At 34.2% G+C, this 25,410-nt stretch overlaps 1 protein-coding gene across 7 annotated transcripts; it reads left to right on the forward strand.

Annotated features, from left to right (window-relative positions):
• The first annotated feature begins 6,345 nt into the window (after window positions 1-6,345).
• On the forward strand, window positions 6,346-24,383 carry LOC140692111 (uncharacterized). 7 transcript variants are annotated; one of them, XR_012067660.1, is made up of 14 exons: window positions 6,346-7,195; window positions 8,677-8,762; window positions 9,044-9,091; window positions 9,230-9,350; window positions 10,006-10,044; window positions 10,648-10,713; window positions 11,511-11,574; window positions 12,906-12,973; window positions 14,901-15,105; window positions 16,424-16,531; window positions 18,400-18,510; window positions 18,891-18,953; window positions 21,176-21,260; window positions 24,247-24,383. XR_012067660.1 is itself a non-coding variant. In XM_072956902.1 (3 exons), the coding sequence occupies exons 1-2, from the start codon at window positions 6,492-6,494 to the stop codon at window positions 8,744-8,746; spliced, it is 774 nt and encodes a 257-aa protein (XP_072813003.1). In that variant the 5' UTR covers window positions 6,346-6,491; the 3' UTR covers window positions 8,747-8,762; window positions 9,044-9,166. The 7 variants fall into 7 exon arrangements, 1 of the variants encoding a protein (XP_072813003.1); XR_012067659.1 differs by lacking the exon at window positions 24,247-24,383 and having other exon boundaries at window positions 21,176-21,391; XR_012067663.1 differs by lacking the exons at window positions 10,006-10,044; window positions 24,247-24,383 and having other exon boundaries at window positions 21,176-21,391.
• Window positions 24,384-25,410: the final 1,027 nt, after the last annotated feature.

Here is a 25,410-nt window from a genome sequence, read left to right on the forward strand (position 1 = left end):
TTTCAGCTCCTTTAGTAAACTGCAAAGAGTAGACTTGAAGGATTTTATGGTAAGAGCACATTTAGTTTTGTAAGAAACTGCCAAACTGCCTTCCAAACTGTTTTAATCATTTTGTATTTCCATCAGCAATAAGTAAGAGTTCCTGTTGCTCTACATCTTGGCAGGATGTTTGGTGTTGTCAGTGTTCTAGATTTGGTTAGTCTAATAGGTATGTAGTAGTATCTTCTTGTTTTAATTTGTAGTTTCCTAATGGCATATAATGCTGAACGTATTTTCATATGTTTGCTTGCTATCTGTTACCTTTTTTGGTGAGGTATCTGCTCAGGTAATTTGCTGATTTTTTAAATCAGGTTGTTTAATGTTCTATTGTTCAGCTTTTTAGAATTCTTTGTATATTTTGGCTAATAGCCTTTTATCAGATATATCTTTTGCAAATACATCCTCCCAATCTGTGGCGTCTTATCATTCTTTTGACAATGCCTTTTGCAAAGAAAACCAATTGTAATTTTTTTAAAAGTCCAGCTTAGAAATTATTCCTTTCGTTGATCATGCCTTTGGTGCTATACAAAAAGTAAAGTGAACAAAGTCAAAATATGGACTAGATAATCCTTTAAATAGCAGAAACTAATTTCCAAAGATGGAGCGAAATACCATAATGTACTTATAATATAAAAAACAGTTAACATGACTATTTTCTTGATATAAAGTAGAAAATATATAAAAAAATATAATTAGAAAAAATTTAACTATCCTTGTGTAGGATAGAATAATAACTATCAGAAAAAAACAATAAAGAGGTTGTTTTTTATATAATATTAGCAAAACTGGATTAAAGAAGACAGCTTCTTGAAATTTATGTTTTATAGAAAAGTCATCCTGAATTTTAAATTCTAGAAATATCCAAAATATTATACAAGTATGAAATAAATGAAATTATCTTCAGTGGTATAACGAATGAGGTATTTAATGCCTGAAAAACACATCTGAAGGAAAAACAAAAGAAAGTCACTCAAAAAAAAGTAAATTAATGAACAAAGTTATATGTGGAAAACAAAATAAAGTCATAAATAAATGAGTCAATAATACATATGGATAAGCCTTAATTGAGTCAATTTTCCTATTAAAAGACATTAAAATGCATAAATTCTCAGATATTTGGGGGAAATCTCTAGGATATTTGCAAGAGGAACACTTAAACATGCTGCAAAAATAATTGAAAATAAAAATATAGAAAAAGAAACACCAGAAAGAAATACCTATTACTATAAAATGTAGTTATATCAGTTTTAGTTTTAAGCAACATAAAAAAGCAAGGGTAAATATATTGGAAATGTCATGTTTTACTTCTCAGTTTGGGTGGTAGAGTAATGGATATATATTTTATAATCATAACCTGTATGTATTAAATATTTCATAATTTAGAAATGCAAATAAAACTATAATCAAATCTTACTGTAATGTAACAAATAAAGAATTAAACATTCTTTTTTGTATGTAATTCCTGGGTATTAGTTATGTGTGTGTATATTATATATATGTATGTTTTTGTCCTAGATTCAAATTATGCACACAATTTTGCTCTATGAACTTTAGACATTCTATATTGAGAATCCCTTATGGTTTTAAAAGACTGTAAATATAATTATTAATAACAAAGAACTTTTTATTTGTGAAAACCATAAGAAATACAATTACTCAGCTTTACTGATGTTGTTACATTTTTTTTAATGCTTCACACTGGCATTTTTCTATTAAAATAACCATTCTAATATCTCTATATTTATACAATTGAAATGATTTTAACTTTGAAATTAAATTCTTAAAAATTTTTAGTGAATAATATAGATTATGAAATTTAGAAACAGAAAAAATATTACTCACAAGCCCATAATTAACTAAATTTAATCTTTGATATAGAGACTTCCAGAATGGTATCATTAAAAATATACTCATTATTTTAATCATAAATTTTGCACAGAAATTTTAAAATGTTTTACATATCCAAGAAGTCATTAACTCTGTTTTCCTTTTCTTCTTTTTCCCCACTACTTATACCTGATAGGGATAAGTCTTGAAGGGATCATCAAGAGGACATGACTACTGGAATGTGTTTGGCTTGCCTTCCTTGCAGAAGCCCCACCAAGTACTCAGCCTTGTGACAGTAATGTGCTTGTTGCCGAGACCATCGGACATTATTTTAAGGCTTATATACAAAACTTTTAAGATTCTGGTGGGGTTGCAGGGAGACTCTTGTGGCTGCTCAAGACAAGTCTCATAAGTAAGTTATCTTGCTGATAAAACCTGCTGCCCACTAAGCTGCAGGGCTCTGCTTCTTTCAATGGTCTCTCCTTCCCCTCTGTGTTGGACCAGTTCATGGATCATCAAGCAGACTGGGATGAAGTACATCCTCCAGAAATTCTCTCTCTGAAGATGTCTGGGTGTAAATTTTTTTTCATCCTTTTTATTTCTAGAAATATATTTGGTTATTACTCTCACAACTGCTAATTTGTCCAGATGCATAGTTTTAAGCTTAGAGTGATTTATCTTCCTTTCATCATGCTGAAAATGTCTCTCCTTACACAGATTCATTATCATGGTGGCCCAGGATTTTTTTTTTATTTCAATTTGAAATTATATAGGCAGAGGTATCTTTTCACCAATTGTGACATCAATGCTTTGAACTATTTTAATATACATACTGTTTACTAAAATAAAATTGTATAACATGAGAGTTGTGGATTAAGTTTTATTTGGGGCAAAATGAGGACTATAATCTAGGAGACAGCACCTCAGATGGCTCTGAGGACCTTTTCTGAAGAGGCAGAGGGAAACTCAATATTATATATGTAATTTTAGTGAAGAGGAGTACGTGCAATCAAACACACATTGAGTTCTTTTGCCAGTTATGAGGAGCAGACGTCACCATTAATGAATTTAGTGCTCTTCTAGATATAAGGAGATGCAAGAATTGGGGCTTATAAAATCTTCTCCTGAAAACATCTATCTGAAGCTCTATTTTGTCAGTTTTCCCACAGCACAAAGTGCTCCATTCCTGATCTCCACTATGAACTTTTAGGGAGTGTTGAAGGTCAGCGGCTACAGTGGCTTGTGATTCGTTATAGTACCAAGCAGAGGTAGATGGCAAATGTTATAAACGATTATTCCCCTTAACATTTTTATTTGAAATCATTTTTTGCTTACTTTTTTCTCCATTATAATTTTATATTTTACTGAAAATATAAAGACTTATAATTGATAAAAATTCACTGTTTAATCTTTTATTTGTAAATATTAGAAAAGAAAGTTATTTTTGCTATCTCAACTTTTTTATAATTTTCTTTTAATTGTATCTGTGTTATTAACCATATAATAATCAATAATGCAAATTGATATAAAGTAACATGCATTTACAAAATCAAACAAGTTAGACAGAAGTATCATTTTAAGAATTACTTTTATTTATTGGCATTTATTTTGAAATATTTTCAAAATAGACGTGATCCTTATTTTGTCTACCTGTAGATTCAATACCCTTTAACATAGCATTTATATAATCACATCGTACTTCTTAAATTTTAAAAAATGTATCCTTTTCTTAGTATTTATATTTATTTTTTAGGATAAATATATAGTTACCATTCCTTCTGATTCTTTGAATGTCTTGGTATTACTTTGGCTTAACTACAAACATAACAACATTCGTGGTAACACAATTATAGAATTATAATATTTTCTCTCAAAGCTTTATAGCTATTTCCATAATATTTTTTGGCTAGTCAGTCTTTAATAGAAGAAGACAAGGCTATTCTTTGTTTTATCTATAGAAGTAATTTTGTTTAATTTTTTTTTCTGGTCCACTTTTAAATTTAACATTTTGAAATAGATATAGATATATATCTATTTTGCATTATAATTAAGCTTTAAACATGGTATATTCTTTTACTTATCTTGCTAAGCCTATTTCCCTGCCCTGGGAACAAATCTGGATATCCAACAGTTTGGCACATTTTCTTGGTTGTTCTCTGATTGCTTAGAGTCAGGTCATACCCATGCTTTAGCTACTGCACTGGATGACTGAATTTCTAATGCTATTTCCGTCTTTTGAGCTGCAGTTTCATTAAATTTATGTATTATTTATTGTAGAAGCAAATAAAAGCTTATATTTGTAGGTAAATGGCATAAGTTTTAGTGGAATGTGGAGGTCACAATACAAATGTTTAGTTGATATAGATCTTTACTGTAAATAATGATGAAATTTTTGCATGTTAATTTGCCTTCCTGCTTTCCTTCCCTCTTCTTTTCTTTCTTTTTGATTGGTATTTTTAGCTCTAAAATTTTTTTTTGGCAAAATCTTATTTGAATTGATACAGAGATGAAGGATACACACACACACACACACACACACACACACACATAAATGTCTATATAAACTCTGCTAAATAATCATAAAATCTCTGTTTCTCGAATCAATTCAAAATATTTTAAGAATGCTGCTTTCCTTGAATTAAACTTAATTCTTCTCATTTATTTATTAAGCAGCATTCCTTTGTCATGCACTGACTATAGCCTTATTCTTCCACTAAGTAATTGTGTTTTATAAATTTGCAAGCAACCAGAGTGATTTCGGAATTTGTTAAAGATTTACAAAAATTTGACATGATCTTAACCACATGCTGCTATTGCCAATATGCCCGTTAGAGTGATGATTTTACTAAAGCAATGTCTAACTCCTTCCCATTCCTACAATAATGGCCTTATTATTATACTACAAAAGATGACATCTTCAAATAAAAATGTCTAACTCTATAACAATATTCCATGAATTCACTTATTACACAATATTAACAAACTACTTAAAGAATGAATCAAAACCATATAAGATATTATTTCTCATGTATTGGAAAAAATAATACGATGAAGTAAATTAAATCTAATAGTGTTAAAATATTCAAAGCCTTTCTAATGACAAAAACTTTAAATATAAAATATTCTACTTCAAAAATGCTTTCAGAGGTGTTATAAATGGTGAGAGGATTATATATCATATATAGTTTTCTGTTTATGAATTTGATTATAGCAATGGAACAGTGTAGTATTAAATTTAAAAAAATGCATATCAATTGAAGATATAAATTAACCTCAAATTTGGGTTGTAAATAATTTTATATTTAGCTTTCAGTTTTCTTTATGCGTTTTTATATAATTTCAGGAAAATAATTATCATATACAAATGTACAGATCTGAGTTTTTATCTAATATATCTCAATCTCAAGAGTTCTAAAACCCCTCCATTTTTCTTTCCTTCCTTCCTTCCTCTTTCCTTCTTTCCTTCCTTGGTATAAAAGTTAACTGTTGGCAATATTTTATCAGAATTTATAATGTGAATGAAGGATGAAAGATATATACATATATACACACACACATATAGTGATGATCCAACTTGGAATAAATATTTCCATATTTCTATAAAAAATATGAATGAATTTAACTTTAGTATGTAATTCCTTAACATTTTTCATAATATACAGTATATGTACTTACAACTTTATACAGTGAACTTAATTGTTGAATATCAACTTTTATGCATGGAAGAGTTTTTATGTTATTATAAAGTATACTTTAATAATTGTGATAAAGGAGAATTACATGGTGTTAAGGAATCATGTTAATGTAATGGGCTTTATGAATTCACAAATTAGCTGAGCACTGAGAGTGATTGGAATTAGATAGGCAAATCTCTTGAGGGGAGTAGGGATTGACGTGTAAAAGATTATTTCTAACAGTGAGAATAGCATGTGTATGCCCCTGTAGCATGAGGGAACATAGTTAAGTACGAGGATTGTCAGAAGTATATCTATGGTAATGACCCTGAAGGTGAACAAGGAGTGATTTGAGGCTACTAACAAGGGTAAGGCCAAATATGTAACAGTCAGCATATTATAGCAGGCTGTCCGGCGAGCCGGCCCTCCGCCCGCGCCGCGGGGTGAGCAAGCGCCCCGCGGGGGTCTCGGGCTCCCAGCCCACTGCCCGGCCTCCCTGCCACATGCTATGCGTCATCCGGGGACGCCCCTCGCCGAGAGAGACCCTCAACCACAAGTCATCCGCCCTCACTACCCTCCTCGCCGTGCCCTGCAACCCCGCCCCCGAACCGCCCTCCCGATCTCCGTGCAGTACCCCCCCGTCCCTCGCTGGGAAGAACGCAGTGACTCCAAGAGCCGTGGCGGCTCTTTGAGCCCAAGGGGCGAGCGAGGCAGCCATTGGCGGAGGCCGCCGCCTCTGGCTGTCTATCCCGCGGCCCGGCCCCGCCCCACCGGCGGAGCGTGGCAGGACGCAGGGCCGCGGGGACTGTCGGGACGGTTCCAAGATGGCCGCGCGCCTGGGGTCCGCAACTGCTGGTGGCCCCGAGCTCCGTTCACTGCCACCGCTGCTGACCGGAGCCGCCGGTCGGCCCGGCGACTCCGGGGGCTGACCCCGCGTGGCGGGAGGCCGCCATGGTGACCCTGGTAAAGCTGGCGAAGGCCTTCGAGTCCCTCAAGTCCTTCCAGCCGCCGCCGCCGCCGCTGACTCAGCCCCTTCAGCCGGCACCGCAGCCTCAACCGCCACCGCCGCCCGCCCAGCCCTCTCAGCCAGCATCGCAGCCGCCGCCGCTTCAGCCCCCTCAGCCGGCATCGCAGCCGGCGACCACCCAGCCCCCTCAGCCGGAACAGCCGCCTCAGCCGGTACCGCAGCCGCCGCCGCTTCAGCCCCTTCAGCCGGTACCGCGCCGATGCCGCCTCAGCCGGTACCGCAGCCGCCGCCGCCGCCTCGGCCCCGTCAGCCGGCACCACCGCCTCAACCGCCACCGTCGCCCGCCCAGACCCTCAGCCGGCACAGCCGGCACCGCAACCGCCGCCGCTTCAGCCCCCTCAGCCGGAACAGCCGCCTCAGCCGGTACCGCCGCCGATGCCGCCTCAGCAGGCACAGCCGCCGCCGCCGTCTCAGCCCCTTCAGCCGGCATCGCAGCCTCAACCGCCACCGCCGCCCGCCCAGCCCCCTCAGCCGGCACCGCAGCCGGCGACCACCCAGCCCCCTCAGCCGGAACAGCCGCCTCAGCCGGCACAGCAGCCGCCGCCGCCTCGGACCCCTCAGCCGGCACCGCCGCCTCAACCGCCACCGCCGCCCGCCCAGCTGTGGGTCAGGAGCTGCTGCACAGACGGTGAGTCCCTGCGGGCCCCTCCCCAACCCTGCGCGGGTCTCCGTCCCTCCCTCGGCCTCCCACGAAGGCCCCGAAGCGGTCCGGGCCCCACGCCTCTGCTTTCCCGGCTGCGAAACTCGGGAAGGAACGGGGCTGTGTTGTGATCCGAGGCCGCGCGTCCTGTCTGGCTTCCTCTGAGCCACTCCCCACCCCTCTCCTCCTCCGGGCCAGGTGTAACATTTTGTCTTCCCTTTTCAACTGACGGTTTAAAGCAGTGTTTCAGATAACTGTCAAAACACTGTACATGCAAAATACTAGGTTAACTTAAGGGAAGGAGTAGGAGAGAAGGGGGAAAGGAGCGAAGTTCACCGGTCAATTCTGTGGGGGTGGGTTAGGTGGTCACAGTGGTGAACGCGTAACTGCTACATGGCCCCGTGCGCTTACCATCATAGTCGTTACTGTTACTAACCCCGGACAGCCCTGGTATTAAGGAGGCATGACCACAGAACATGTGCTCATTGAGCTTAATTTTACACAAACAGTAAGATTTCCACGGAATCAAGACAGGCAGTAAACGCCAGCTGCAGAGGACAGCTTGTGCAGGGCTGGGAAAGAGCATGGCATGATCAGAACTTTAGTTTGACTGGCTTGAAATGTAGAGGGAAAGGGAAACTTCACACTGATGAATCAGAGAGGAGATAGCTGTTTTTTATTAAACTAAAATGGTTGAATGAGCCTTGTTGATTAATGATTTGCCTTAGCAATGTGAATTTGGATTCTGCAAGTATTTTATAAGTTCTGTAAGAAGCTTGTTTTAAAATTTCAGAACTCTTAAGGTATTAGAAGTTCAGTTTTATTTTATAAGAATTTTAAAAAAGTGTTTATTTAACTCAATTAGAACAGAGTTCTTTTAACATAGGAGACTTTATTATCTCATGTATTAATACCCTCTAGAGGTACACAATGAAAAATGTGATTTATAAACAGATACATACAGACACAAGGAAAACAGAATATGTAGCTTCAGTAACAGTTTAAGAGAAAAGTCAGAAACAGAAATTTTCCCTGGTCAAAATATCAAAAGCACCTGGGGCTTATATCCCTTAATTGATTTGAGCTCTAAATGGACAAATACACATTTAAAAAAAAAATTGCTAAGAACAAGATTCTTTTTCATGTTGAGTAATAATTTTGGAGTTTAAATAAATACCAACAATAGAGCTATGAGGGAGGAAAAATATAAAATACTGATTTTTTTATTTGATTTCACCGTAAGGTGCATTCCTTTAATACATAGGAGACAACTGTCATGATTTGCGCAACTTGCTTGCAAATAGTTCAACAGTATTAACAATGATTGAATTTAGGTGGTGGGCATATGGGAATTTATCATCCTATTAAACAGTTTTCTGTACTTCTGAGACTTATAATAAAACATTGGAAGGAACCTGTTAGACATAATGCTCTATGTGAAGTAATTTGTTCCCTTTGTGAAATTCTAGGAAGGTTAAAATGCATGTTCATAACATCAAGAAAATCACAAGCATTTACGATGTAATCAGAACTACCTGAGGATCTGTGAAACTTGGTGAGTTGGTGAATTTTTTAAAATGTCTTAAAACATTTTGTTTTTACAAAGATTACAGGAGTAAGAGAAGGTAAATCTTAATCAACTCTTAATATTTTTTTCCTGGTTGATGTGATATAATTAAATGTGGGGGAAAAAAGGTAAATTCTAAAAGGAGACACTACCTTGATGGTTTTCTATGGAGGAAACTCAAGCAGGAGGAAGTTTAATTTAAAAACATAAATTACTGCTCTTTATAATACATTCTAAGTTGTCATACTTTTGAATGCTTTCCGTTCCAGACAGATGTGTTATTCTGGGAGATCATCAGGACTTCTGCGTATTTGGAGGTATTGACCTAACCAGTGGAACTGCTGATTTATAAGAAGTTGTCCAGAATTTTGGAATACTGATTAGTAGAGGTAAATAATGTTTCCATGGCAAGTGATGACAGAAAGTGACTTCAGTGAATTTTCCTTTGTTTTTAGGCAGATGTACCTAACCATGTATGTTAACAATGATTACAAGCTGGAGACTGAGAAGAACTGCCATTTTTGCCAGCTGGGATGCAGAAAAATTTGGACTTCTGGGTTCCACAAATGGGCTGAGGTAACTAAGACAGTAAACATATCTTCTTGGTCAACATGTATCTCAGGGTAATCACAGATGTGTTCCATTACCTGATACTGTTTTAATTTAGATAAAAACAAGAAAATTTAAGAAATAGAGTTTGTTTTTGCTTTTACATCAGTTTGGCAAAACAGAACAACCTCTTAATTCCTAAGCACAAACCAATTTTTTCATTATTTTTAAAATATTTTAGTTTCTATTTATATTTGTTTTGTGATAAGTAAGTAAAATCTGTAAGCTCAGAAAATAGTCAAACCTAGGAAGCTGCTTCTGACAAGTGAATTAGCCTATTGAAAATCTGATTTAGATCCTTGGCATTAATTTTCAAGTTTTTACAGTTTCCTTGGATTTCTTCTATCCAGGAAAACAACATGCTCTTTTTAGATGACTATACTCTGATTATAGTCTCTCCTTTATGGATTCCACACTAAATTGTAACCATAGGTATATTTTACCATTTACAAAAGTGCCTGGTTGGGAAGTGTAATACAATGATTTTGTAAATTGAATTACTCTAAAATTTCAAGGATTTATTTTTAATTCAATTATGATTAATTTTCATTTGTCACTGGCTCTTAATGCTTTATTTTAAAGTGTCTCTCATAGACCCCCTTCTTTCATCTTCTTCCCTTAGGCTCTCTGTCCAGTAACTCTAAGTTCTTACATGTTCAAGGTAGGCTTGTGTATTTTTTTAAAGGCAGGTGCACCAAAAAGCACTTTCCTGTGACTATCCTCTGTTTTGTTCATCATTTATGAGTCCAAACTTTATAGAATTGATTTAAAGAATGTCATATCTTTCTTATTATTGTGAATGGTTTTTAAAATGCTTTCCTTCTGACTCATTTCTGCATACTTTAAAATAATAATATGAATCAAATAAGTATGGGAATAAAATCACAGTTACTTGTATCACATTTGATTCCATTTATATGGTAAAGTCTTATTATTATGTTGGTGTTATGAACATGCATTTCATAATACACTTATTTAGATGAATCAGATCTTATTCATTAAGGTCATTTACTTTTAGAAATATGTAATTTCTTGTGAATACATGTATATAGAAATACATGTGTCTTTTTATAATTTAAGCACCTTAAAATACAGATAAAATAAATCCAAGATACAAGATAATATGCCTTGCATTAATTTAAATTCATGTGAGTTAAAAGAAAATTTGAATATTGTTTCCCATTTTCTACTAGCTTCTTGATCATATTCGGCAGCACATTTACCTTTACATATAGTTAAGGAATCTTTTTTATTTCTACTGTAGCTCTGTCATAATTGAAACTCTGCAGCAGAATCAGCTGTTATCTATCCCATGTGGTCAAGTGCAGAGGTGAGAATTCTCATTTGTGGGATGACCACTCACAGCTTTAAATGTTTTTACTGTAACTGCTTTTATAAGGTAGCAAGCTAGAGAGAGAGAGAGAAACAGAGAGAAGAAAAGAGTTCTCTCTGCATATTCCCATGTGTGTGATGGCATTAGTCTTCTTCTGCTGTATTTTTCTAGAATGTGTGTGCGTGTGTGCATGTATGTGTGAGAAATGTCTTGCCTTTGTCCTAATAGCCACTCTTCTCTCCCTCTAGTTTTTTCTCTATCCTCCCCTCCTATATTTTTCTTTTTCATCAATATCTTCTCTTTCAAAAAATTCTTGATAAATCAAATTTCCAACTTCCTCACTTTTAATATGGTAAAGTTACTTGGATCTCCAACATCAAGGGATCTCATACTTTAATGTCTGTAAGGATTGCCAGGGACACCTTTTAAAAATACAGATTTCCAGGCCTTACTTTGAGCAGTCCTCTTCCAGTAGATCCAGGGTGAGGCTGAGCATCTCCAAGCCTTCCCCCTTCATATTATGGTGCAGGGGATCAGGGGCAGTTTTCCTCTGGGTCTCCCTGCTGTTGCTATGAACAGTGGCTACAGCATCACTAATATTTTTCTTTCTTGTTTTAATTGCATTAATATTATCAACCAGTTAATAGCATTTTCTTAAAATTATGGTCAAAAGCATAGGTGTTTGATTTATAATGGTATCTGCAAACCACTCTTTTACTGAATTAATTTGTTTTGCTTGTATTTCCACAATTGTAAACGCTGTGAGTTAAGTGACTGCTTTGCTTCAACTACAGGAGAATGTGAAAACACTCCAGGAGAGAGAGGTTGCATATATCAATGCAGACTCATACACAGAAGGTAAATTTTATTTCAGATTGTCATTAAATAGTATACCAGTATTTAAGTCTATCAACTCCAACTCATAAACTAGGATTATCCTCTTTCTATGAGATGCCTCAATAATACTTCCATTTCTTCATTTTACCAGAGAGAACATTATTATGATTAAATGAATCAATATGATTCATAACTAAGCTATTGATCCTAATTTCTTTAGTCTACTTACCATTTGCCTATCTTGGATTACTACTTAAAACTTTAGTACTTTTGACATTCTTCCTGTGGAGCTATTTTTAAAAGTTGGGCTAAGATATTTCATACAGGAATAGTTCCTGTATGTATTGGAAAAACTCTGAAATAAGCACCCACTACAGACTTCCTTTTGACCCTGACATGTGGCATGTGCATCTTTAGGCTTTCATCGTATTATGGTTATTTCTAGGTAAGTATCACAGGACACATGTTAGTTACTGACATGCTCTAGTCTAAAGTCTTGATATTGAATTGAATGAATGAATAAAAACATGAACATTATGGCCTTACCACTTCCTTTGCCAAAGACCCCTAGGTACTGCTGCCATAATGAGCAATGACCCTTACTGTTACTGCAGGAGCTGCAGCCTTAGCAACAGAGTCCGCCTCTGCAGTCTCCTATCCTGAGTGTGTGCTGCAGCCTCTCTGGCTCCTGAAGAGTTATTTCCACCTTGTGTTTTAGTTTTAGCCAGACTGTCTGCCTGTCTGTCTATTTATGTCCCTACCAATCTATCTATTCTAAAATTTTATTCATTTCTTTTTACTGAAGTACATTTGATTTGTAATATTAGTTTCAGATGTACAGCAAAGTTACTCAGTTATATACATATACATATACATATACATTGTTTTTAGATTCTTTTCCATTATAGGTTATTATAAGATACTGAATATAATTCCCTATACTATACAGTAGGTCCTTGTTGGTTATCTGTTTCATATATAATAGTGTATATCTGTTAATCCTGAACTCCTAACATATCTCTTCCCTTCCCCCTTTCCCCTTGGGTAACCATAGTTTCTTTTCTATGTCATGAGTCTATTTCTGGTTTGTAAATAAGTTCATTTGTATCATTTTTTTGTTTGTTTACATTCCACATATAAGTGATAGAATGTGATATTTGCCTTTCTCTGTCTGACATACTTCACTGAATATGATTATCTGTAAGGTCCACCCTATTTTTAATTCTCCAGGAATGATGCCTTCAATTTGAAATCTGTTATATATTGTTTATAATTAGAAAATAAAGTTAGAATTAAATACAGGTTTGTAGTCCATTTGGAGGTATTAAAATTCTCTCTTATCTATTTTGCAGGCAATTATACTCTCAGAGTTGACTGTACACCCCTTCTTTTCCAGTTGGTATATAAACTGACAATAGAGGTATGTAAATAGATCTGTCGTAATGATTTCTGATGAGTAGATAAATCAATAACTTTTGTTTTCTAAATTACTAATATTTAAACTGGTGACAGACATAGCTGATTTGTATAAACAAGAAATCAGAACGAGCTTTAATACACTACTTATGTGACATAACTTTGAGAACAGTAGTGCTAGTTTCTGTTCTAATAATAGTTCCTAATAATTGTATACATTTTTTAAAATGTGCAGGGTCTATTGTTTCATGGGGCAGTGTCTCTTTGATATAACAGAAAGAATACTGAGCTTGGTTGGGGAAGCCTTGGCTGTGAAGATTGCCTTGGCTATTCATTCATTCATTCAGGAAGTATTTATTGTGTGGTTACTATGTATCAGGTCCTATGAAAGGAAATCTAGCAGCAACAGTGATAAAAGGACAAGGTTACTGAATCCAAATACTTTGTAATCTAGAGAGGCCACAGACCTGTAAATGAGGACTCATACTTCACTTGAATATTGGATACTATATACAGTGGAGGACAGTTGCAGAAGAGAGAAGTTAAAATCCTGGAGTAGCTGGTGAGGTTGGAAAGCATTAGAAGGTGTTTAGAGAAGGATTAGTGGTTAGGCTGTAAAATGGAAGGATGTGAAAGTGGGGAGAATGTTTCTCCTCAGAGGACACAGGACCTAATAAAGATGTGGATGTGTGAAAGAACATTTCCTGACCTCTGGGTAATGCAATATAACCTCAATGTAAGGTGTTGGTGAAAAAGCTGGTAAGAAATGGGACCTGACACATAGGCCTAAATGTTCATAAATCTGGTGATGGTGAAATTAAATTATCATTTTTATTCGTTAGAAAAATTACTCTGTATCAGTGCAATGAATACGTTAAGCTGTAGTAAGTCTAAAAGCAAAATGGAAATAATTCCACATACTTATTTAGCACACAGGAATTTATAAATACTAGTTATTGATGTAAAAAGTACCCTGAAAATGCTACTGCATTCTGAATCTCTAAAAATTATGTGATCTACTCATTGATTATATGTGTGCTTCATTTAAATAACCCCCCATTAAAGAATTTAACTGTAGAAATATTTCTTTCAACTAGGTATCACTTAGATGACAGTGGGAAGTAGATGTCACATCTCTGTGGTCCTGTTTCCAAATCGCCCTTCATCTTGCCCTGTCCTTTTCACTGTTAGTGTCTTTAACATCTCATCCTCCCAAGTGAGCATCCTCCCATGCCCATCACAACTTCCACCATACTGGGAAGCTTAGGTCCTTGATCCTTGTATTGAAATGTCCCATAAAAACATCTAAAAGCACGCTGAAAAGACAGCCCTTGTTGGGGAATCCTTTTCAGGAGATACATTTACTCTCTGTCCTACAGAGGAGGCTCCTGCCTTTATAGGAGGGGTAATAAGAATTTTAGGGCCAAGAAGGAGAAGCTTAGGTCTATCCCCTTTGTACATTTATTTAATAAGTATTAAATGTGTAAGTGGTTACCATAGTGACAGGATAAATCAAACATATTTTCTGCTATTAGTGTGTTACCTGTGTAGCCTGGAGAGACTATGATCAAGAATTTTCAAATCCAAGATAGGGATTAAAATCACCAAAGTGTATACAGATAAAAGTGTGGGAAGCAAAAAATAAGTATCTTAGTTTATTATTTTACATGTTGGAATTAAACAGTCTGCTTAATGGGAAATTGCAAATTTTTTCCCATTCTAAAGCCTCTTTTACGTTAATTTGAATTTAATTTTCATGCCACTTTAGATACAATATATTTGTCTTTCAGAGTTTTTGTTTTAGGTAGTTTTTTAACAGTTTAACTGGGAAATTAAAATGTATATTTAGAAGTTACATTATCAGGATGAACTAATTAATTGTCCAGAAGAGAAGAGTGAGATTTTATAATCTTCTTTGATTTGATTGTCAGTGGAAGAATCAGACATCTTTCATCTGGAGAAATGCTATTGGTTGCTGAGGGCTCAATCCCAAACTGGATGATTTGATTTAGAGACATTTGGCCCATTGGCTTCACCACCAATTCGTCCATCTCTGAGTGAATGTGGGAATCCTTCTATTTTCTTCAAATGTTCTTTGCTAAACACATGAGCCTTGTTCCACCTTTGGAGCCTTGTGTAAGTCGGTTTAACTTTCTGCACTTGAATATTCTCATATATAAAATCAGTTTGACCAAGACAATCATTATGAAAGTGTGCTCCAGTGTGGTGCCTCAGCATCTGGTGCAGGGTCAGAGTGGTGGACACTGAATAGGCAAAGCTCTAGCTTCCGCACATGACCCCACCTCTTCCTCAGCTGAGGAGTGTCTATTGTATTTCTTTTATATAGAAGAAGGTTCTACTGCTGTATCCTTCCCCCACCCTTAAAAAATTAAGAAACCACTAGACCATCTCTAAGGTCCCCACTTAGCTCTAAACTTTTCACTACTGTATATAAATATATATATGTATATATATATATATATATATATACATATTATATATATTAAATGATGTTTACAAGGAGCAGTTGTGGGTGATAATCACAAAAACTGTATTTGAAATCTGAAAGCTTGGGTTCTTCTTCTGATTCAGACCTTTTTAAAAAAAATTTCTTACTTTTAGCAAGTCATTTAACTACTTCCTAGCTTCAATTTTCTGCTCCTTGAGGGCACATAATTAGATTCTTGAAATAGTCTGTATTCTTCAGATTTCTAGTGTGTTTTAGAAATATTTATTTGTTAGGGAAACTAGAACAGACAGGGTTTCCACTTCAGCAGTGCAGTTATGTTTTTACCTTTTTATAATTAGAGATTGAGAAATCATTTCATTTGAAAGTAAAATGATTCCATTTATTTTTTATGAAAAGTTTAAAAACCACAGGATTAGATTATAAATTGCCCTTTATTTCTGAAATTTAATATATTTAGTTATACAGATTAAGTGGTACAATGAAGACTGCAGTACAGAATTTCTGTCTCTTATAATATAGTGTGTTAGTTTTCTTGCTTCATGAAGGAGCTGTATGAAGCTCATTAATAACAATACAGTATATCTTTGATAGAGTTCAAATTTTCTTCTTCTTTTTTCCTTTTTCTTCTTAGTCTTTCCAAATTAGGATAATTGTGGTCTCTGACATTTTTCCAGTTAAATTTTTTAAATACATTTTTATTTTTTACATTCTACAATCACTTTTGACTTTTGGAATTAATATAAGATAGAGACAGGTATGCAGAGAAAACCAAACACTAAATGATAGTATTTTCTTCTAGAAAGTTAAATTTTGGTTATAATTATGCCAGGGGGAAAAAAAAAACTTCCTAAGACAGTGGAAACTACTGATAACTTTTAAAAACTAAATCAGTTTATGCGAGTCATGCCTCCTTTCATAGGCATGTCATTATTAACAGGAAGTTTGTTGGCTGTGATTTATTCTGTCTGTGTTCCTATTTTACAGGTTTATTTAATGCTTTTGGTGAAAATGATGACAGCCACATAGATATTAAGGAGATATCCTGTGGGCTATCAGCTTGTTGCAGAGGACCTCTGGCTGAAAGACAGAAATGTAAGTGTGTTAAACATCACAAAATTTGGAAGCTATACAGAGAAAAAAATTAGCATCCATTCATGTAAAAAATCATCTGATTAAGGCTTGAATTTTCATCCCTTTGGCAAATAGCAATCTCTTGCTGAGGTTTTACTGAGGTCAGTGTAAAGGTTCAATCATCTATTCTTTTTTACTGTGGAGTAATTTAAGATCTTTGTTATTAATAATGGTTGATTTTCCAGATAAATGTACAATTCATGATAAATGAACTACATCAGTCATGATGTGTTTGAAAATGTTAAGCATATAGAAAATATTTTCTGGTAGTCTTTATAGAAAATTTGTCTTGCTTAACTTGAATTCCAACTTATTTTCTATCACTGTGTATATTGATATTTTATTAGCAAAATTAAATTTATGATAAAACAAGTTTATTAAATACTAAATTTATCTTTTAAACCTATCAAATATTATGGCATAATTTATAAGCATATTACATTCCTAAATCTTAACCATATTTGTTTAGGAAAATGCAGCAGTTTACATTTAATTGGAACCTAATTCTTACATATTCACTAGGGTCATTATCTCTGCATCTTTCTAAAATACAGCTTCACAAATACTGCATATTTTGGATATGATACTTAATAGTTCAATATTCTTTAGTAATGTTGTACTGTGATGCACTCAGTTAACTTAATAGCATAATTATTACATGGGTGTGTGAAGTAGATAACTATTTAATCTTAAAAATTTAGATTTCTTTTATCTTCCCTGATAGTATATCTTTACTCTAACCTGGCTTTGTGATAGCAAAGTTCTGGTATTAAAGAGGCTGAAGTCTTTGTTTCTCAATTGAGGTTAATTGTTGTCTTAATTTTTTTTTAAATTTATTTTTTTGCCAGTGGACTAGTGGAAGTTAACCAACTAGACTAACTAGCAATTTTGCTGATATTGATGTTAATTAGCAAAGTGCTGATATTTTGGATTTTTAGCTTGTTGTATATAAACTTCATTGAAGATTTGAAATTGTTCTTAGGCAAAAATATTGGGTGCACATTAATTACATTGGAGAGGCAAAATCTTTATACAGTCATCTCTCATTATCTGCTGAGGATTGGTTCTGAGACCCCCTCAGATACCAAGTCCATGGATGCTCATGCCCTTATGTAAAATGGCATAGTATTTGCATATAATCTATGCACATCCTCTTGTATACTTTAAATCATCTCTAGATTACTTTTAGTACCTAATACAATGTAATTATTTGTAAATACAATGTAAATGATATGTGAATAGTTGTCAGTGCATAGCAAATTCAAGTTTTGCTTTTGAGAACTTTCTGGGAAAATTTATATATATATATATATATATATATATATATATATATATATATATATATTTGATATATTGTTTATACCTGTGAATGCAGAAGCAATGGATACGGGGAGCTGACTGTACCAGCTTTTTGTTGATTCTTAATGTAGATGGAATATTTTCAGCATTGTAAGAATCAACTCTGAAGTGATCAGTTATAAATATTAGAAATTAATTTAAAAGCTTGAATTACCTTCTCAAAATCTGTGAGATATTGTATAGTAACTTGGCCCTTCTTTTTCAGTTTTCAAGAAATTTAACTTTAGATTTAGATGAAGGATAGAGTTCTCTAAGCTGGCTAATGATATAAGGAGAGAGACTTGTGAAGTGTACAGGAATTCCTACAAGTTCAAAGGACTTTAATGACACAATCTCCTCCAAATAAGAACTTAATCCAGAATGTAGTTGTTTGAGGAACTAAGTAATTTCACTAGGGCAGGTTGTAATAAAATGTATTATACTTCAGAATATAAAAGTAATTTTCCTCCATAAGAGTTTCTTTTCTTTAGTTTGCTTCAAGGTATTTGATGTTGATGGTGATGGAGTTCTCTGTAGGGTTGAACTGAGAGACACGTGGTTGCACAGAGGTCTGGAAGGACAACTGCACCGATGATACCCTGGTAAAGTCTGATTGTATACATCTTCTTGCATGTAAGCTTCCAACAGGAACATAGAGTGAAGAATTTTTTAAAGAGGTTGAGAAAAAGATTTCTTACTACTTCTAGGTTCTATATTATGCTACTCAAAATATTCATAGCCAAAGATGCAAAATTGGGAAGAGAATTTGCCTTAGAAAATTTAATAAACTGAATGTATTATGTAAAAAAATAAATGAAACCACTGGAAAATTGTCATAAATTTTTAAGGCAAACAAGCAATCTATTTCTGGAATTAAAAAAAAGCAAACTTGACCGAAAAAATATTTTATACTTCAGCTACTGTCTAATAAAAATGATACCTTCTCTTTCCTAACTACTGATTTGGGTTTCTGGTTTTAAAGGAATTACTTGTGGATCTATCCAACATTGTAGAAGACACATAGAATGCACATGACACCACAAAGGTGAGTCTAGCAGAGACTAACTTATTCTTTTCTAAAAATACATTATATTCTGAATTGGTATAATACCTTACATATACATACTTGAATCTCTTCTGCATCATCCCTGCTAAATGCTTATTTGGACCTGTGGTTACAATAACTCCAAGTTGTCCCTAAGGAAAGCCCATTCGACCTTTAAACAACTGCATTAAGTGTTATTTACATAAAAACATTATATTTTATAAGCTAGGCATTTTGTAAAAATTAAGTAGAGACAGCCCTTGCCATCTGTAGTTTATAATCTTTACTTCTTACAGTTTAATACATTATGGTAAGACAAAACTTATATTGAGCAAAAGAAGCCACAGAATAAAAGAACACATTGTACAATTTAATTTATATGAAGTTCTAGAACAGAGACAGAACTAATGTTAATAAGTGTTACAATAGTGATTTTGGAGATGGGTGATTTAACTGAGAAGGACCATAGGATATCTGGGATGATGGAAATTATTTTTCATCTCAATCTGGGTGGTGTATATAGTTTTTAAATTTTTTTTTCAATAATATTGGTGAGGATCTGTCCTAAGTTCTTTAATAGCAGCCAGAATAAGTGTATAATAGCAGAAACAAGCATGTACTTTACAAAGAATAAAGCCTTGAATTTTTTTAGTTTCACAACATTTATTAAAGATATTATAATAGTTTTGCCTTAATGTCTATGTATCCCTGTGAAACTGAAGATAATCCATATATGTGAGACACATATGAGTTAATTTGAGCCTTTCTATTCAAATGTTGACATGTACCAAGTTGCAGATGGTAGGATGTAGACCATAGTGGCCTTACACAGGCTTAGAAAAATAAGTAACATTTTTTTCAATCACAAATCCAGAAGAAATCATCATAGTCTTATTAACTGACACTCAATAGAAATAAATAATAGAAATGAATTTCTCAGGGCTTGATCTTTGTTTGGCAATTCAGATAACCGTCTTCATTTACTTTTCTGCCCAAAACTAAGGTAGCCATTTCTATTTGGTATATATGAAAACAGAAACACAGGAAAGTTTCTATTAGGAAATACCTTCTGTAGAGATACAATTTCCATCGCCTTTCTTCTGGGTGTTTGATAAGTATGGAGGTTATCATTGCTGTCTATTTTTATATACGACCGAGTTTCTTCTTATGGCTGTACTTTTGAACATTAAAAAAAAGATCATTTAGCTGCTCCATCTCCGTGTAATCATAGTAATGAAATGGTAAAAATTTAGAATAGATTTTGTACCTTTCAAACAAACCTGTTACCCATATTCACTGGTGAATAGACGGTGACAATATTACCCATTATTTTGTACCATTATGTTGGTGTTAATATACTTCAATGGAAGTTGCATCATGAAAGCCAATAATTACCATCACAGTGCTTTAAAATCTTTTCTCATAATAAATGGTAATATATATTGAATGAATACATGAATATCATTAATAATAAATATTATTAAATATCATTAAATAATAAATCATTAGATAATAAAATATAATTAAGTAATAAAAGCTAAGAACATTATTATTCATCTAGGATTGTTAAGGTGATTGTTCAAAACATGAAGTAAGAAGCATTTGGTTATATTTTTGCCTGCCAAGAAATATTGTCTACTGTATATAAATGTAATTTTTGGTACACTTTGACACCAAAAAAAAAAAATACTGCTTTACTCAACTTGTGAACGTAATGTTACATTTTATTTTGAGGAAATGTTAATATAGATACTCATTTATTATATATATTTAGTTCTTTTAAATCTCTTAAGCAGTCTAATAATATTGCCAGATGTTTTAAAGATCTTATAAAATTGTTAGGTCAAAGGGCATAATCCAAAGAGTTTGGAAAAATGCTTTCAAAGTTAGTAAACAGTCCTTTTTCTCTACCCAGAACCTTTTGTGGGTTCTGTTAGTAAACTTCACCTTGAACCAGAAGATACTGTGAGTTATTTCCCAGGTCTTACTGGAGGAAGATTTTTGGTGATAAATTGCCCACGTTATGACTGACTACTTCAGAGTTTGGTTACTTTTGAACTTATTCTTGCTGGCCTACTTTCAGATGAATACATAGCATCTACCTTAAATCATTAGTTTTCTTTCAGACAAATGACCATTGAAAGTTTAATAAAACAAATTTAATTCAAATAATATAAGAAAATGAAGATTTAAGATATTCTTAAATATTGTTTCTCTTTCAGAATGGCCATCTTAACTCTAGAAGAATATCAGATCTGGAGTGTGAAAAATGTTCTTGCCAATGAGTTTTTGAATCTACTTTTCCAGGTATGTTTAAGGTAAATGACAGAGACCGAGGGCAGTGGTACCAGTAGTTCTACATCTTTTCCATTATGTAGTAGTTAGACAACAAGACTACAAAACCATATATTGTCAAAAGAACTGCTTTAACCTGTACACCACCTGCAGATGGTAAGTTAGAGCGTGCGTGCTTCTCAGAGTCACAATGTGCATGATAGGAAAGTAGAGTATAGCTGATAAAGTTTATCTTAATAACTCATGATAGAGCAGATTGTAGACACATAGAAAAGAATTTAAAATGTAAAAGCCATTATAATTTGCTATTTTTCTTTATTTTTTTTTTAAGACCCTCCCTAACAAGTAAGGCAGTGTGGACAGAGACATAGATCATAAGTTGGCAGCTGTAAATTTTTCACAAAGTATACCATCTTTCCAGTTCGGAGGTTATTTTACATGCAGAGCTGTTTCTTAATTTTCTTTCTTTCTTTCTTTTTTTCTTTTTTGTAATTTAATTCTTTAGAAGGTCCAATAAAGATTGAAGGAGAAAGGAGGAAAGAAAAGCTGTCAGGGGTGAACATGAAATCATAAAACTTGCCAGATTTTAAGTATTTTCCCAGTTAAACTAGTTCTCTTTGCTCCAACTTAAAGAAACAACTTATAGTTTCCCATTTTTCATAGTTCTTCAAAAATATATGTTGATTTAATAGTATTTTACAGGGGGGAGGGGTGTGAGTAGGGACAGACTGGAAGTTCAAGATTTGTAAATACTGACAGGTATATATAGAATAGATAAACAAGCTTATACTGTATAGCACAGGGAAATATATTCAAGAATTTTTAGTAGCTCATGGTGCAAAAATATGATACTGTATAGCACAGGGAAATATATTCAAGAATTTTTAGTAGCTCATGGTGCAAAAATATGAAAACAAATATACGTATATTCATAAAGGACTGAAAAATTGTGCTGTACACCAGAAATTGACACAACATTGTAAATGGACTATAACTCAGTTAAAAAATAGAAGATATAACTGTTAGAACACTATAAAAAAAGTAGTATTTTAGATTTTTCTTATTTTATTCTCCTTTTCTTATAAAAGCACCCCTATGAAGATCAATAAGGCTTGATATCTTCATATCTATCATGATCCTTCATTGTGAACACAGAGTAACCTGCCTGTGGCACAGCTATGTTAGATTAAATGAAAATTGAACTCTTCCTGACAGCTAATAACTAATGTATATTTAAATCATATGAAATCTGATAAGCCTGTGGTGCCCATTTAAATCAATCAGTTGGTCCACTGTCAGTTATCTGCCAGGATCTAAGTTGATATGTCTTTATAAAATATAAATACATATAAAAATAATATAAACCTACTATAAACAGAAATGATTTGCTTAGTAATATGAAAATTGAGCAGCTATTTTTATCTCATTTAAAATGATGCCCTCAATTACTTTAAGTTATCATTATTTATATAGATATTTTGACCACTTAAGTTTGTGTCTGAGTCATCTTGCAGCTCTTACATAGCAAAGCATTTTGAACTTTTATATTGCCTTTCCTATTTTCTCATGCTTATCATGGACTTGCATAGGCACTATTTTTTCTATGACTCTATAAACAGATGTATGCCTGAAATTTTCTTTTGTGTCTCAGGGTTTCTAGCATTATATTACTGACAGATTTTTTATTGGTTACCAATCTAATTTTTTTCTTGGTATATATAGTCCTTTCAGTCCTTTCAAAATATATATATATATATATATATATATATATAGTCAGTTTTCAATGTTGTATCAATTTCTGGTGTGCAGCACAATGCTTCAGTCATACATGAACATACATATATTCATTTTCATACTCTTTTTCACCATAAGTTACTACAAAACAGTATTGGATATAGTTCCCTGTGCTATACAGTATGAACTTGTTTATAAATTGGTAGTTTGAGATTTCCAGTTACTAAATATTAACATTACATTTTATGATGCTCACTTTATCCCAAATTCAGACATGCTTTTAAAACTTTATTTTCACTTAATATATAAGTAAGCAGACTTACTCTAAATTGTTTTATTTTCTGTCTGTTTCTAAAATAGAATTAGCTAATAAATTCAGTGATAAAAGCTTGAATTATACTTTTATTTTATTTGCCAAGATCCCACTCCTGGCTGACCATTTTGGGTATTTAAGTATAAAGTAAGTAAATGTCAGTAGAATTAGGAAACCATTCCTATGGTAATATTATTTTCAGTCCTTTCAAATAAACTCAGTGCCCAATATTTTGCAGAGGAAGCATTCTAAACATGATCAGGATCTTCTATCTTATACGTTTGTCAGAAAGCATCAAATGTTAAACAGTTTGATAAACAGAATAGTGCACCACACTGACCCCTACCTATATCCATGTTCTAATCCTGAAATCTGTGAATATGTTATTTTACATGGCAAAGGGTATTTTGCAGATGTATCAGGTTAAGGACTCTGAGACAGGGAGATTAGCCTGGATTATCTACATGGGCCTAGTCTAACAACAGGAGTCCTTAAAAATTGAAAATCTTTCCCAGATGTGGTCAGAAAGATATGACTTTGGAAGAAGGATTAGAAAGCTGTAAAGCTGTTAGCTTTGAAGATAGAGGAAGGGCCATGGGTAAAGAAATGTGGGTGAACACAAGAAGCCGGAAAAGACAAGGAAATATATTCTTCCTTTGACTTACAGAAGGGCATACAGCCCTGCTGACATCTTGATTTTTAGCCAAGTGATACCTGTTCCTGACTTGACCTACAGAACCATAAAATAATAAGTTTGTGTTGCTTTAAGCTGCAAAATTTGTGATAATTTGTAACAGCAGTGATAAAAATAAGTATAGGGGAGGTAATCCAAATTTATGGATTGGAGGGCTCAACATTTTAAAGAAGTCAGTTCCCCTTCAACTGATTCAAAGATTTATATGTGCACATCAAAATCCCCAAAACTTAATTGTTGTTACTGTTTTTTTGTAGAACTTGACAAGCTGATTCTAAATACATAGAGAAGCTTGAAGAGCCAACAATAGCCAAGATGATATTAAAGAACAATGTTAAAGAACTTATTATAAAACAATATTAAGTCTATGTGATAGCTACCTAAAGCTAGACATATAGACCAATGGAACAGTATTGAATTAAACCCTGTACCATACATGAACAGTAATTTTAGATAGATTATAAATCTAATAAATTTGAAACAAAAAGCAAAGCATCTGGGGGAGGGTAAAGCTCAGGTGGAATGTGTGCTTAGCATGCATAAGGTCTTGGGTTCAACTCCCAGTACCTCCATTAAAATAAATAACCTAATCCCCCACCAAAATAAAGCATCTAGAAAATAGTGTAGGAGATATTTTAATGACTTTGAAGTGGCAAAGAGTTCTTAAACAGGACACAGCACTAAACATAAAAGAAGAGTTTTAAGTTGGACTTCAGTAAAATTAAGAATTATTTTTATCAAGAGATACCATTAAGAAAGTGAAAAGCCACATGGTGGGAAAATATATTTGCTATGTCTATATCCAACAAAAGACTTGTATCTAGGGCATATAGAGAACAAAAACCAGTGGAGAAAAAGGCAAAACCTCAATATTAAAATGTGCAAAGAAATTGAACAGGTGCTTCACACACAAAAAGAAAAATCCAAATAAGCTATGAAAAGTGGCTGAGCTCTTTAGTAATAATAAAAATACGTACTAAAACCACACTTGGAACACCATTAGACATCCACTAGAATAGTTAGTTGTTAAGTGATATGAAGCATTGGTGAGGGTAACATGCAATGGGGACTCTTACACATGGCCAGTGGGAATATAAATTCTTACAAATACTTTGAAAGTAGGCTTTTTGAATGAAAGTTATATATGTATATGTTTGTGTGTATATATGTACACACACACACATATACATACATACACACACACACTTCCTGTGTACCCTTCAGAAGCTTCTACATCTGAGCACAAAAGGACATCCAGAAAATTCTCATAATCACTATTTGTTATAGTCCCAAATAGAAAATGACCCAAACACCTGTCAACAATAAATACATAACCATAAGTGGTGGCACATGCATACAAGTTGTATACTTTAAAGCAATAAAAATAAATATACTAGTTTACAGAAAACACTAGTGGATGA

The sequence above is a fragment of the Vicugna pacos genome, unplaced genomic scaffold, assembly GCF_048564905.1.
Source record: "Vicugna pacos unplaced genomic scaffold, VicPac4 SAC-SAT, whole genome shotgun sequence".
Taxonomy (NCBI): domain Eukaryota; kingdom Metazoa; phylum Chordata; class Mammalia; order Artiodactyla; family Camelidae; genus Vicugna; species Vicugna pacos.

Excerpts from the sequence above, each read along its gene's own strand:
- LOC140692111 (XM_072956902.1), top strand. The coding sequence starts at position 6,492 with ATGGTGACCCTGGTAAAGCTGGCGAAGGCCTTCGAGTCCCTCAAGTCC. Across the intron at positions 7,196-8,676 it reads CAGGAGCTGCTGCACAGACG|GAAGGTTAAAATGCATGTTC; the intron begins GTGAGTCCCTGC and ends GTGAAATTCTAG.